Genomic DNA, 14,038 nt, shown 5'->3' with positions numbered 1-14,038 from the left:
GCATCTTCATTCAAGCGCGATGGCGCGACAAGTGGCCACTTAGGCCTTTCTTTATAATCAGGTGTTACGCCACCTGTTGCAGTCTAGCATTTTGGATATATCTTCCCAATGTTTCATTCTTCATACGTGCCTCTATATCTGTAATGTAATGTCACGTACTCCTGTGTCGACGCCAGTCCCGTCAATACCTTCATATTCAAAGTGCTACTCATCGACATGGACAGCTTATATACACACTTTCTAAAAGATAAAGAAGGAGTCTGTGAAAGTAAGCATTACTCTGGCATAGACACATCGCCTTGGCAGTGCGCAGAAGAACGTAACTACGTCGAACGTTGAACTCACCGTGTCGGGAAAAAACTTGCTAGGTATTCCAAGCTTCTGTGCCCCTCCTTGCTTCCCGAGGTAGGAGTAAGCCCTTCAAGGAAGAAAAAGATAAGAAAACAATCTGGAGCGACCCTACTGCTTGACTCAGGTGTCTGGTAGATGGCATGTCGCACGTCGGCGTTCGTATGCGGATCTCGGAGGCCACGTAGAAAGAAGCGCGTGGTTGATATCTGCTCCGCCAGATGCCGCCAACGGCTCCCAGCTGCTCACAATCTTTCAACGAACTCAATAAATTACTTTTCATTCATCATCCTGACAGTTAATTGGACCTTTATCTTAAGCAAAGTTATGATCCGATATCACATCTATCTACTATAGCCCTTAGCTTTAGCCAGAACCATGAAGTTCTTTCTTTTTAGGACAATTTCTATGAATATTGGGGAAACCGGAAGTCAGTGCTGGACCGGAAGTTCTTGGAAGAGAAACAAGAGAGTCACTTACTTGGTGCTCGTGCTATTGAAAATGGCCAGTACATTTACTGTGTTCCCTTTTATAATTATTTATTTATCCTAACATGCTACGAGAAAGTGAGATAACGCCCGGCGAGCATAGGTCGGCAAACTCACTCGTGAGTTGACTCACTCAGACTCATATCGAGCCGTGAGTCTGAGTCTGAGTGAGTCCGGGTCAGTAAAGTTTTCGTGAGTCTGAGAAACGCCTCCTGGTCTGAGTCCGAATGAGTTCGGTTGAGAAAAATTATAGTAAGTCTGAGTCCGAGTGAGTCCAGTTCAGGAAAATTTTGGTGAGTCTGAGTCCGAGTGAGTTCTAAGGGCAAAATATATTGAATGAGTCAGTCTGAGTGAGCTCCACATTTTTTGCCGACCTATGCCGGCGAGAGCGTTGTCAAACGTCCAGCACGAGAACCAGCTGCTCTGTACAGTATTCAAGAACACGACGTTCGCGTTTGCAGGCGGGAGTGGTATTCCACGGTTTCTACTATCTTTCTCGGCTACCTGAATCTGCGTTTCTAACGTATTACGGTGTGTCGCTATAAATGAATTTCTCCTTGGTTTCATTTCTTATTGTGGTTCCTTCTGGTGACGCCACGAGTATATGGTCTCCATGATATAGAGTGAAACTTCGATATAACAAACTTCAATATAGTGAATTTCTTGATATAACGATTTACTAGATTCATTTCTCGGGTTGTTTGTTACACTGAAAAGACGCGAAACCCAATATAAGTTCTTCATATGGTTTCGCGTCTTGTCAGTGTAACAAACATGAAAAAAAGCGTCAACCTAAGATATTAGCTAAGACCAATTAATAACAATTTTTAGTTGCATAATTTTTGGTTATGAGCAAGGGCGGCCGCAGAACTTTTTCCAGAGGAGTGCATCCGCTTGGTGGGGGGGGTGGGGAGGGGCAGCCAGATTAATCAATAGTCTGTAACGTGCAATGTTTGCTGGAAATCCTGAAGGCCGTTTCACACAGATATGCGAGACCTTAGTGGACATATTAAGCTGTGTAGCTTATTGCTATTGCATAGAAATATATTACCCGGAATTCCAGCAGGGGGGGGGGGGCAGCCGCCCCCTTGCACACCCCTCCGGACGCCCATAGTTACGAAGGATGCTTTTACCTATCTGATTGTTTCTTGATGTAGTTTCGCGCGTCTTCTATACGAAGATAGTTACTAACCAACTAGCCCAGAAACGGGTACTGATGTATGGTTTATTTTTGGTGATTGTGATTAAACTAACAACGAGGGTAGCAAGATGGGCTTGTTGATTAATTTAGGCATCATTTTCATACACTTAACATTTCTTCACTCAATTCATAATTTCGCTTTCTCAACCCATCCCCTTTTTACTTTCCTGCCTAATATACTGCTATACTAACGTGCGTGTCGCATCAATCGGATCTTTTGCTTCACATTGGCAGGGTAGTGTCTGAAATTTTTGGCGTAGACATTTTCACGAGGTGAAACTTCAGTTTGAGCGACTCGTTTACTCTTAAGAATTCCGCAGTGGCACTAAACCGTTCGTTGTACGTTTAAAATTTACAATGAATGCTCGAATAACAGAGAGCTGAGGTAGTTGGTAAGTATTCATTCTAAAAACACAGGGCGTGCAAACACGGACACGACAGGTCACGACACCACACACACCGACTAACAACTGAAGAGATGCACGTCGGCGGAAAAGAAAAAAAGCACGAAAACTTATCTGTGCATGCCCATACAATAGGCGAACCTATCATTCCGGTGCGCGTGGGAGTCTAGGTGAAAGATAACTGTCGAGGAATTTGATTTCATCTTTATGCAAGTTAATCGACGGTTGGCTCACGCATGCGCTACCCCTATTATCGATAATATTCGGCGTTTGTGGGGTCGTGACCTCTTTCTTGCGTCCGTGTTTGCACGCCCTGTCTTCTTAGAACTAATAAAGGTTCGTTGATTAGCCAAAGGTTCTGCGGACGTCTTATCTAATCTCAAATGTTAAAGAACGAACGACTGAATTCGAGCGCTATTTCCAGTAGTTGATGTGGATTCGAAAGTTGCGGGTTCGGACCCCACCGAAGGAATGGGTGTTTTTATCTTGCACTTTCATTCCTTTCCATTTGTGTCATATTACTACACGACAGTTAAAAAAACTGCAATTAATATCCCCTATGTCTTCCTTGGCTTCGATGTCTGTTGGTTGCATTAAGTTGTGCTTGAAAAAGAAAACGAGCCTTTGATCAATTCCCCTCCTATCGTACGTAGTATGTATTTTCACTTTGAACGCATCCGAAGAACTTGATTGTTGTTGTTGTTGTTTTCGTTTTTACGCTAAACTCAGTGTCTTGGATGACTTTCCTGTAGTTGGCTCCTTGTTGTCCAACAACCTTGTGTGTAGCAAAACACTGTTGCAATCCCCCTCCTCCCCCTCCTCCTTTCTAAGTGCTGTCGTTGCTTTCACTAATTGAATTTCACCCCGACCTTACTGATGGCTCCTCTTAATCACATTGTTCATGATTCAACAAGATATATCGCGCATCGTCCAGCGATGTCTTGCCCCTATCCCTAAGATCCACGAACCTTTCAGTTTGTGCGCAAGCGCACGGTTTGCCATTTGTCTTCCGAGCCTCTGACAGGCCGTGTTATTAAAAGTCGTTCAGGCAGAAAGCCGACCATTTCTTTTCCCCCGTTTTCTACTTATAGCGTTTGTTAGTCGTTCGCCAGTGTTGTGCAAGCTGTTGCCGAAATGACTCACCAACGAGACTGTACGAAGCGAACGTGGTCCGTGTCGCCGGTGTTCTCTGTCATCTCGACAAAGCGGACGCAGGTCTCTTGTTCCCACTGTCGCATGGCGTCACGAATCTCTCGCGCAAAGTCGTGAACTGAGAAAAAAAAAAATATATATATATATGAGAGAGAGAGAAATAAAGAAAGAGAGACAACATTTATTAATAAAAAAAATCACACCATCTCCCGCTAAAGGGGACCATGAGGCAATGCGAAGCAGTGTTTCGGCATGTAGAGCCCGCGTTTCAGAGGGGGAGCGGAGAGGGGGAATGTGGAGATGGGAAGTGGAGAGGGGGAGGGGAGGGGAGAAGGGAGGGGAGGGGGAGAGGGGAAGGGGAGAGGGTTTGCGCATGCGCAGTAAGGGTGGTCACGCCGCACACAACCACCACCACCGTATTGAACTCCGCTATAAGATGCTTCACATCTAAAATGTGGTTCATTGCAGGTGGGGCCCTTCTTCCAAATCAGCGCTGGCTGTAGCGGCTCTCTGGGCCTGGCCCGGAGTCACCAGTTGGCTTTCCAGGGTTCGTTCAGCGAGTCATAACTCCCACGACCACGTGTGTATTGGGTGAGTATATGTCCAGAGTCGACTGTAACGGGTGGCTCTGGACAGCTGTAAGTTACGTGTGCGAGTGTTGGAATATCTCCGCAACGTGGACATGGGTTGAGCTATCTCTCTGGGTTCATGATTTCTAGCTTATGCAGATTCGGAAATGTATTGGTCTGCATGCGGTGCCAGTCCGGCGCTTGGTGTCTGTTGAGGTGCTTGTTAACGCTTGACGAGGAACTACTGAATCTCCGGAGATAAGCACTGCTGATTCAAAACAAAAACACAAAAAATGCCTTTTGTTCCCCGTTTCAGATTAAGCTGGGCATTTGAAACTCGTGTTACTTGTAGCTTCGAAACGAAACTGGCGTGTGGGCATAAAATGTAACAAATTAGTGCACATAATTTATACCTCGAGTGTCGACAAACAAGGGAACTCAAATATCGTTTGCACGCATTTCTCAAGTTTCCTCCAAACGTGGAAATGGTGGTCGTTATTGGAAAAAAACGTGTACGCATTCTTCATGTGCAGTCCCTTCCCTTTCACTGTATACCTTGAACGCCAGTCAGCTCTCCTTCTCGCTCTATTCAATAAACAATTGATTTATCGAGATCGATTTCAATTCTCTTGATGTCTACAAGGGCGTGCGCTGCAGTGAACGCGCCGGATAATGAACAACAACTTTTGAAATTGAAAAAACTGCCGTGAACGTGGCTTGCGCGCCGTTCTCACCTTTTTTTCCGATCGAGAATGGCACCGTAGCGTTGGGCCACGCGTAGAATGTCTCGTCCTTCGAGGTGTCCACGCCGTAGATTCGAGCCAGCTGTGCCCTGGTTATGCGAATGTCCCGCTGATACATGTAGTCGCCGTTCCACAGTTTTCTCGCACTTCTCACTGCTTCGAGAAACTGTGAGCAGTATAAGAAAAAAAATACAGGCATGAATGAAGCAATAGTTACAAAAAAAATAGTGAGATAGCGTAACTTAAAGGGACACTAAAAAAAATTTTTTTTTTCGTATAAGTAAACTGCTCTTTCACGATACCAATATCACCATGCTTGCTGCTAGAAGTTGTTTGGTAAGCGAGAAAACGCGCAAAAAGAAAATGCGGGTGGCGACCCCACCTTGACGTTCCCGCACCAGTCGCCGTGACGTCATTGATTTTGACGGCGTCTACTTGGGCCTACGTAGTTCCCAATCGGTACAAATGAAGTACACTGTCTTCTAAGGAAGACAGTACAAGTTTCGAGAAATTTCGTTGAGCCTACTTGGCCAAAATAAAAAAAAAAACCACCTTGAAATTTGTGACGTCACCGTTGGAGATTTCGGCGGGAAACACAAAAGTGAAACTTTTGACGACTTCCTCATCTATTAGTAAACCTATGGTATGAAATTAACGACGCTAGTTGTCGGAATATAATTTGTCAGTCTAAACCAATTTATTGGTCCACTTTAGTGCCCCTTTAAGTAAACAGACGTTTCTTATAGGCACTCATTGAAGTAAAATTTAACTTATGGAAACCGGATTAAAAGGAAATAGCCTTAATTCAAAGCGATGCACTGTTATGAGTATTTACATTCTGGGACAAGTCTCCAGGGCACGGTTCCCACGGCAAATGCGAAGTTATCCTATGTGAATTTATAACCCTTCTAATTTAATGGATGACTGCGTAGCTCGCAAAAACTACCACAGGCTGAAAATTTTAATTGGAGGCTATATGTCCTCAGGCTAAGCGAGAATTTACTTTTTTTTGGCAAATATCGTCTCCTGGGCAATCCCATGTGGTGTAGAATTTAATTAAGCTGTCGTTTTCAAACATTTATATCTGCCGTTTTTTATCACAAACGCCATTAAAGCTATATCGAATAAGTATTGATTAAGAGCCCAATTCAATATACAACGATCCTCTATAAAGACAAGATAGGACAAGCTGTGTTACAAACTAGAGCAATGCAAAGTCAGAAATGGTGACTCTTGGGTAGGGCATGTTTCCTCACCTTTTCCTTGTCACTCCTGTTGTCTATTCTGAACATCGGGACTTCGGGTAAATCGGTAGCTGTCGTTACTTCGGGTAGATCGCTCGTTGCTTCTGTGCTTGCTGTGTCTTCGCCGTTATCAGGAACCACTGTGGCCTGTAAAAGTAGGGGATCACCGTAATTGTTATACTTTGACGTATGAACGACAATATGAACGACATGTTATGCGATAAGATCACTTGCACCTCGAATGTGTCAGGCTGCTCAACACTCATTCTGACACTCGGCTGCGTCGCCTTGAATACGCGTGTATCAACTGGCACCACAAAATAACGCATAAGCCTGACACGTAGAGACGAGTGCATTCCAATCTTCTTTTTCTATACGTAATAAATTATTTTTACGTAAGCCTTATTTATATTTAAGTTTTCCGAGAGCTGAAGGTCAGAACAAAGAAACGATAGCTGACGTTATCAACAGGCGGTGTACATGTGGTTTTAACATTTCCCTGAATTAAATAAAACCTAACGACAAACTAAACGTTTTTACAAATTTTGGTACATTCCATTTATGTACAGTAGCGCATCACAGATATATGGGGGCAGGTTAGAATTCAGCCTTGGATAAAGGGGGCCAAGGGCTTATTTGGAACAGATTTTTATGTAAAGCACTGCGGTTAACTGAAACTTTACGTTCGATAGCCTTACATGTTCGCAGTGAAGACCATCTACAGCGTTCAGCGAAGCTCATGTAATGTCGCAAAGTGCGATTTTTCAGGGCGCGGCTTAGCTACCAGTAAAATAGGCCTCGAGAAGCTTGCGCGCGACATCAGTATTGCTTCTTCCCAGCAGCCTAATGGAATCGAACAGTGCCTTCTACGAACATTTCCCACAGCCTGCAGGCGTGTGAGAGGACGTGCAATTCCTAACAGCCAAGTCGTGTTCACGGGTCATCTCATTAATGCATCTGATATCTTTCCTACAGTACAAATAGATTCCGTGCACACGGAAGCCTTTTCCTTATCGAGGGAATTGTTTCCTTCTTACGCGCTGCTTCTGATAAAAATAAGTCGCCAGGGACTGCTCATCCTGCCCACTGTCCACGCCTAAATTTGTGTGTACATCACCATATCCGCGGAACGATTTACTAACTCGCCCAATAACGTAGCATTGCTCAGACATACAGTAGCACACGTTTTCTTGTGTGCTCGGAGAATTTTGTTTGTCGTCTTATGCACATAACTCCTTATTACCATTTGTATATCTAAGTAAACAGGAACAGGTGCGGCCGCTCTGTAGGGTTATGTCTCCTTGCTTCCATTCATTTCGATAAAAGAACGAAATCATTAATTTATAGTATAGTGAATTCTACTCTAGAGTTTGCTGCACAAGTGAAAAACTCTGGCGCTTGTGACTTCAAGTCAATACCGTGGAACAGACAGCAGAAACTTAGCTACACGAATTGATAAAAACTCTGGCACTTGTGACTTCAAGTAAATACCGTGGAACAGACAGCACAAGACCGGTGGGCAGTACATATGCGGCGTCGTCTAAAGTTCGTCCCGCGGCTGTCTTCAGACGGCGTTTCGTCGTAAGGTTGCTGTAATTTTAAGTTTAATAGGGTGCAGTTGACGTTTTGAAATATCAGCGAACCACTCTCACAATATTCGTGCTTATCATTAGACTCGAGGGCCGACTCGCATATTTGATTCATTTTTATTTCTCGAAAATTTCGTACATTCGCGCGCAACTGGTCGTTCTTCGAACCGGACTTCTCCCGTGAGCTGTCGAAAGGAGAATTTCACCCCGACGCACACGAGGTTTGCGGACGTTCCTGACAGCGCACTCGAGATAACGATACAGCGAGCTGATGGCTGAGCACTAAAAGGTTCTGAGGAACTGTAAATAAAGGGCACCGTCTCTTTGACAGTTTCCTCGACGTGCATAGTCGTACGAGCCGTACGGTACGTGCTAAGTGTAAGATATGATAGGATTAGGGTTGAAAAACCATGCACAGGAAAACGTGCTGGAGTGTTCGGTGACGAGTTTATATATAGCCGAAGTTATTTTCGTGGATAGAAAGGACACTCTTAAAATAAAAAAGGGGGGGGGGGCGCTGGTAGACGCGCTATAGTTTCAAAAATAGCTTGTTCTTGTTATCTAAGCGGCACTGGTTTACTAGGCACTCATATTCCTTGTAATAAACAAGATGGCGAACGGGACAATATGGCCACAGTATGAAGGCACTATCACTGTGTTCAAGTAACCCATCTCTCGTTTGGGCTACACAGACACTACACAAAGCACGTTTTATATATATATATATATATATATATATATATATATATATATATATAATATATATATATATATATATATATATATAATATATATATATATATATCTATATATATATATATATATATATATATCCGATGAACTCTTTTGCTTCGCAAGAGTCACAAAATGGCAATGCTCAAGCACCACTTACTCAAACACAATACAACGTGATTGAATTCAGATTTGTTATTCAGCGCTCGCGATGCGCTTCTTGTCCTCGCCTTGACCGTGCTGTGTTTTAACTAAGTAGGAATAAATTCGCCCAAAGTGAAGTTTTACAAAAGCAGGAATTGACTACGACAACAACACAGCTGCTTTTTTTCATGCGCATCAATATGAAATTCATTACCGCATAAACTTCACTGACTCGCAGGGCGCGCCAAACAATATTTCGTTAAGAGATTGAGCGGCTCATCTTAGTTCTGTAATTTCTGGACATTGAACTCAGTTGTCAGGCTTGCTGCTGTCCGCCGCGGTGGAGCAGTGGTTACGGTGCTCAGCTGCGGACCCGAAGGTCGCGGGTTCGATCCCGGCCGCGGCGGTCGCATTTCGATGGAGGCGAAATGCTAGAGGCCCGTGTACTGTGTGATGTCAGTGCATGTTAAGGAACACCAGATGGTCAAAATTTCCGGAGCCCTTCACTACGGCGTCTCTCACAATCATATCATATTGGGTCGTAAAAACCCAGATATCATTATCAGGTTTGTTGCTACTCTTTGTGATTATTGCTTTTAAACTGGTTCACGCACTCGTCTATTTGTTGCTGTTTAGTATTAACTAAGGTATGTAATCTAGTTATTATTAGTCCATCTAATCTACTTCTCATGCTGTTATTTATATTACTATGTTGACACATACCGATAAGTCAATATGGCACGTCCGCCTATTTTAATGCTTGCTCTCTTTTTTTATGATAATCTAATTATGTATTTATTGGAGGTCTTCCTGTCAGTTCTGTCTGAACTCTGTGACCTCCTATCGTAATGCGCGTTTAGCATGTACTGTCACGTAATTACTTGATACATACTGAAATGAACTTGAATCTGTAGCAAACACCAAATTAATTCGAGTCAATTCCCGTAATTCGAACCGGCCAATAAACCACTGAAAAAGAAAGCACTATGGGTTCTCAGCGCACACGCACTCATGTGCGCATGAATCTGTAGAAGCAATTAACAGTTTCTAATATTAAGGACTTACATTGTTTTCGACAGGTGCACTCGATACAAGGCTGACAACCACGACAGAAGTGAACGCGATCAGGAACGCCATCTTCGAACGGTGAGGACTATCTTGAAAAAAGAACGAAGCACAAAACAGTTGATACGCGCACACCTGGAGAGTCGTTACACTTTTTTTTAAAGAGATAAAAATGCACATTCAACACAGAAGCACAGGCCGCGGCGCGTAGCTCAGCAGCGCTGCGTGTCCATTGTTGCGGCATAAATGCGGTGAACGCCAAAGTCAGGCTGGGAATGACATATCAACAGGGACACTCTAAGTGGGGTGATAAGGAGGTTCCTTCGTGTCGTAGTCGCAGGGCTTGCTGCTGTCGCATTGAGACGCACGTAACTTTTAACTGTCAAGACGTTTTCTATATCGGTTGTTGCACAATGCGCGAGGGAGGGAATAAGATATGGCACGACTTCGGGTTTTGTCGCCCAACACTGCTCTTTGCGTCGAGTTTCTCAAAGACCATTTATTGTTATTTTTTTTGTCGCTTTCGTAGTCAACCTATCATCACAAGTGAGTCATCCCAGAGGATTGCAATGTAGTATCAGTTATCACTTCTTTTTGTCGCTCAAAGCATCTTTTGAAAACTTTGTGTAATGATGGACAGTGACAATAGTATACGTGATGTGCATGCTACGCTGTTTATTTTTGGCAATGTACTGGACTACCTCTTTGAAGGCATGGTGACTAGCTGTAATGCCTGACACATTATTTATCGTGGCTGGAGATACATTGAGGGGGTTGGCTGGAGTGGCTTCAACTGACATCGTAGTTTCTAGGCATTGTAGACGCTTGCGCACATCGGCTCGGCTAGTAAATTTGCTGACAGCTACTAAATTTCTGGACAGATATACCGGACCTGTGCTGTCCTTTGGCCGGGTATTTTACGTCAATCAGCTCAATAGATGGAACGATGTTGTTGATTATTCGCGCTTATATAGTTTCTTGCCGAAAATATTATTTCAGCTAAATATCAGAACATTTCTTCAGAAGCCCATCTAGATGCTGTTTCTGTAGCAAAAACAGCATGCCCCGCACGGAGCTCGTGTCTTTACAAATGGACGAAGCTGACGTTACAGTTAAACAGCGACGCAGAGTATATACGCCTTAGTAGACGCCCTGCCTGACATCAAGGCCGCTCGTCTTTTAACGCAGAACTAACGTCATTGTCATGCCAGAGGCCGTAACGCCATCCATCGGACGTATCGGTGTAGAGTGTCTTCGTTCACCTTGCTTCGTCATTCGCATCCTAAAGAAGCGGTCATGTGGGTTTTCGGTCACTGCCTAGAGAACAAACGGCACTATTGTAATCGTGCTTTCATCAAACAAAGTGACAAATGGAAAGAGTGTTCCAGGCTGTTGCATGTCACTAGCTACTTATTGTGACACGCTAGATCCGATGACGACGCTACGCGGGCGACCGATTTCCTTTCAAGTGAGCAACAGCCGCCGCGATATCGCGTTCAGCTGCGCATGCGGACGTCGGCCGCTCAATTTCGTGTGGAAAGACAGATAACGTCTTTCGAGTTCTAGCGTTCCGCTTTCTGTCGCCCTACACGCATTTACGCTCACACGCGCAGACAACGCACTTTTGTAAACGGCATCTGTCGGGGCGACTAAAGGGGATCCAATTCGACGCTAGTTTACAGCTCACGTGCATTTGCTGGAACGAAATGTTTAGTTGTAGTTGTCAGAGCGGTGTATATAATTCATCAACTTTGACCGCGTGAGGTGTATTACTTGCGACAATTTACAAATAATATCGTTTTTCATCGCATAGTTGCAGAGTTGTAAACTGCATAGTTTCGTTTTTGAAATTCTCTAATTTATCGCAATTTTTATTTTTTATAAGAATGATGGTATAAGTATAGAAAATCGGCATTCTACGGTAATCGTTATTTAGCATCTTATTTAAAACGCGACAGACCTTGTCAAAATCGGCGCTGTGGTTGCCGATGAATACGATATCCTCGTTTCCACTCCGTAAAGTGGGCTCGCCGCCCGGGCTAATGTTCCCTCAGTACTGCATACCATTTACGCGGAGTACAAAGCTCAAGCAGGAAACTGCTGTACTTCCAGCAGGATGCAAACTTGTTCGTGCATTTTTGGCACTATTAAGGCGAAAGCCCTACATGCCTCATCAAACGCGACATTTGACCGTCGGCGTCTCGCGTCCTGCGGCGTCGGGGACGAAGTGATGAAAAAAATCATCATGTGATGACGTCACAATGTCGTCACAGATCACCAAAATTTGTGACGTCATCACGACGTTACAAATTTTGGAGTGACGTCACGTCACGTGACGCAATGTCACATGATGCCGCCATCTCATGACATCGTAGCTTGGTCAAAGGTGGGCCGATCACGGAGGCAGTGCAAAACCACGCTAGGTGCACCAAGCTTTCGGAGGGTGATGGGGCAGGATCAATGCATCGACCGAGAAGAAAAAGACGATTGCTTTCGCCCTCGAGTCGTCTTAGGTGAATGCATAAGGGACCCCGTGAGTTTTTTATTATTTTGCCTGAGAAGCTTTCGAAATTAAATAATAGAGCATCACTTACGCGAGGTTACTGACACTGATGTAACACTCGCACGGCAAAGACGATAGAGAAGAGAGAGACAGCGAAAATGTGGAATAATATACGTGTCATACTGGTATAGGGTAGCACTTTCGATGACACGCCCAATGTTATACCGGTGTTACACGGAACTAATGAAAACAAACAGACAATTAAGCGAAGGAAATCACACGGGAAATTATTCGTTGTTTGTTTGAACTGTAGTTCAATGATTTTGACCTAAATTGAAAGGAATTAAAGTGGACGAAATGTGTCATACGGTCACTTTTGATCGCGATCGGGCGTGATCAGCACCTAATTTCTACATCCTGGTTGGTTCCTTTCCGCAAGGTGCAGAATGGAACCAATCACTGTTGAGAATTTTGATCCCAATCGGGCTGTATTTTTATCCCAATCAGTAGTGCACCGTGTGACACCAGTATAAGGCAACGCGGAACAACCGTGTATTTTAATGCGCAACCTTACCATATGCAATTCCAGTTCGCCCAAGAGGTAGTGTGAGAAGAAAAGCATGCATATAAATGGGTTTCTTCACGCGATAATTCGAAATCTGCCGCTACGTGCGTATAAAGCCAGCGAGCGAAGCAACATGTTTTAAACAAGGGCTTGATTGAACTACCGATCTTCGGCAAACACGCCCAAACGAGACCTTCTCGCTGCCCGAGCTCTCAACACGGCTGACGAAAATAGATCCATGTTTACGATTTTGGCTGTTTGACAATAAATCGCGCATAGTTTCCCTCTCCACCAGTGCCTGTATCTTTTGATAGACTCCAGACATCTGTTAGAATTAATGTAGCCTACTGTTGCGTCTTCTAAGGCCAGCACCTCGGTTTGTCAAGAATAGAGTAACAGGGTTTGACAAGACTTTACAGTAACAACACTGATTCTTGGGTTAGTTGGTTTCAATGCATATCAATAGGAACAGCGGCGTGAACCATACGCAGAACTCGTGCAGAGCAAGAAAAGACCACGGGGCGGCCGTGCCTTCGTAGTCATTCTTCTCTATGTTGTGAGTGTGGTTTGCGCGAGGCCTTTAGAATACGCAAGAATAGAGCGAGCACAATGTTTCATGCCAAAGGAGAGGTTTGAGATTCACCGACTTACCTTTCGCGCCTTCTGTAGACGATCGTGCACACGAATCGAGAGTCTTGTCAAGTCGCACGCACGTTTGCCGCGCGTGTTCGTTGAGGAGGGCGTCACCGTTTTGAAAGGGCGCTCATTGATGTCGGCCACGCTGCCTCACTGGCTCTTGAACGGATGTATGCAACGCTTGCTGCTTCCTTTGCCGCACGAGGAAGTAGCGCTGTCTCGCCCGGATGCCGCTGTATTATATAGGCGTTTGCGTCTTATTGCACGCGGGTGACGCTAGCTTGGAGTTCGTTTACAGTTTCGAGCTGACGTCACGTTGGATCGTATCCAAGTCGCCTTCGATATCGTACGGCAGTTCGAAGGAGCCACACCGCCGCTTAACGCCTCGTCAGCGAGAAATGTTGTGTCTGGCACGCCAGTGCGCGAACCGGCTGGGTTTTCTTGCGAAGGGGGATACATAAGCAAACCCTGGCTTTGAACTACAGGCCAACTTTCCTTGCGTTTGGATACGGGTGTCTGTAATAGCAACTTCGGGTGAGGCGAACGAATGCATCAGCGGGATTCTGTAATGATACTACTTGCTGAACGCTGGCTGTCGTTCAAGTAAGGGACTCATTGCTGGCGCCGCTCTCGGAAGTATAGCTTGTTGTTAGTG

General features: G+C 44.6%; 1 protein-coding gene across 1 annotated transcript; it reads right to left on the bottom strand.

The window, feature by feature from the left end:
* Positions 1-225: 225 nt before the first annotated feature.
* On the bottom strand, positions 226-13,639 carry LOC119396451 (zinc metalloproteinase nas-37). Its single transcript, XM_037663667.2, has 6 exons — positions 13,399-13,639; positions 9,680-9,771; positions 6,162-6,296; positions 4,897-5,071; positions 3,585-3,711; positions 226-418 (listed from the first exon to the last, which is right to left on the bottom strand). Exons 2-6 carry the CDS (start codon positions 9,749-9,751, stop codon positions 241-243), a joined length of 687 nt encoding a protein of 228 aa, XP_037519595.1. The 5' UTR covers positions 9,752-9,771; positions 13,399-13,639; the 3' UTR covers positions 226-240.
* Positions 13,640-14,038: the final 399 nt, after the last annotated feature.

Source organism: Rhipicephalus sanguineus, chromosome 6 (genome assembly GCF_013339695.2).
Source record: "Rhipicephalus sanguineus isolate Rsan-2018 chromosome 6, BIME_Rsan_1.4, whole genome shotgun sequence".
Classification (NCBI taxonomy): domain Eukaryota; kingdom Metazoa; phylum Arthropoda; class Arachnida; order Ixodida; family Ixodidae; genus Rhipicephalus; species Rhipicephalus sanguineus.
The sequence above is the reverse complement of the archived record's forward strand: the minus strand, read 5'-3'. Positions and strand labels throughout refer to the sequence as shown.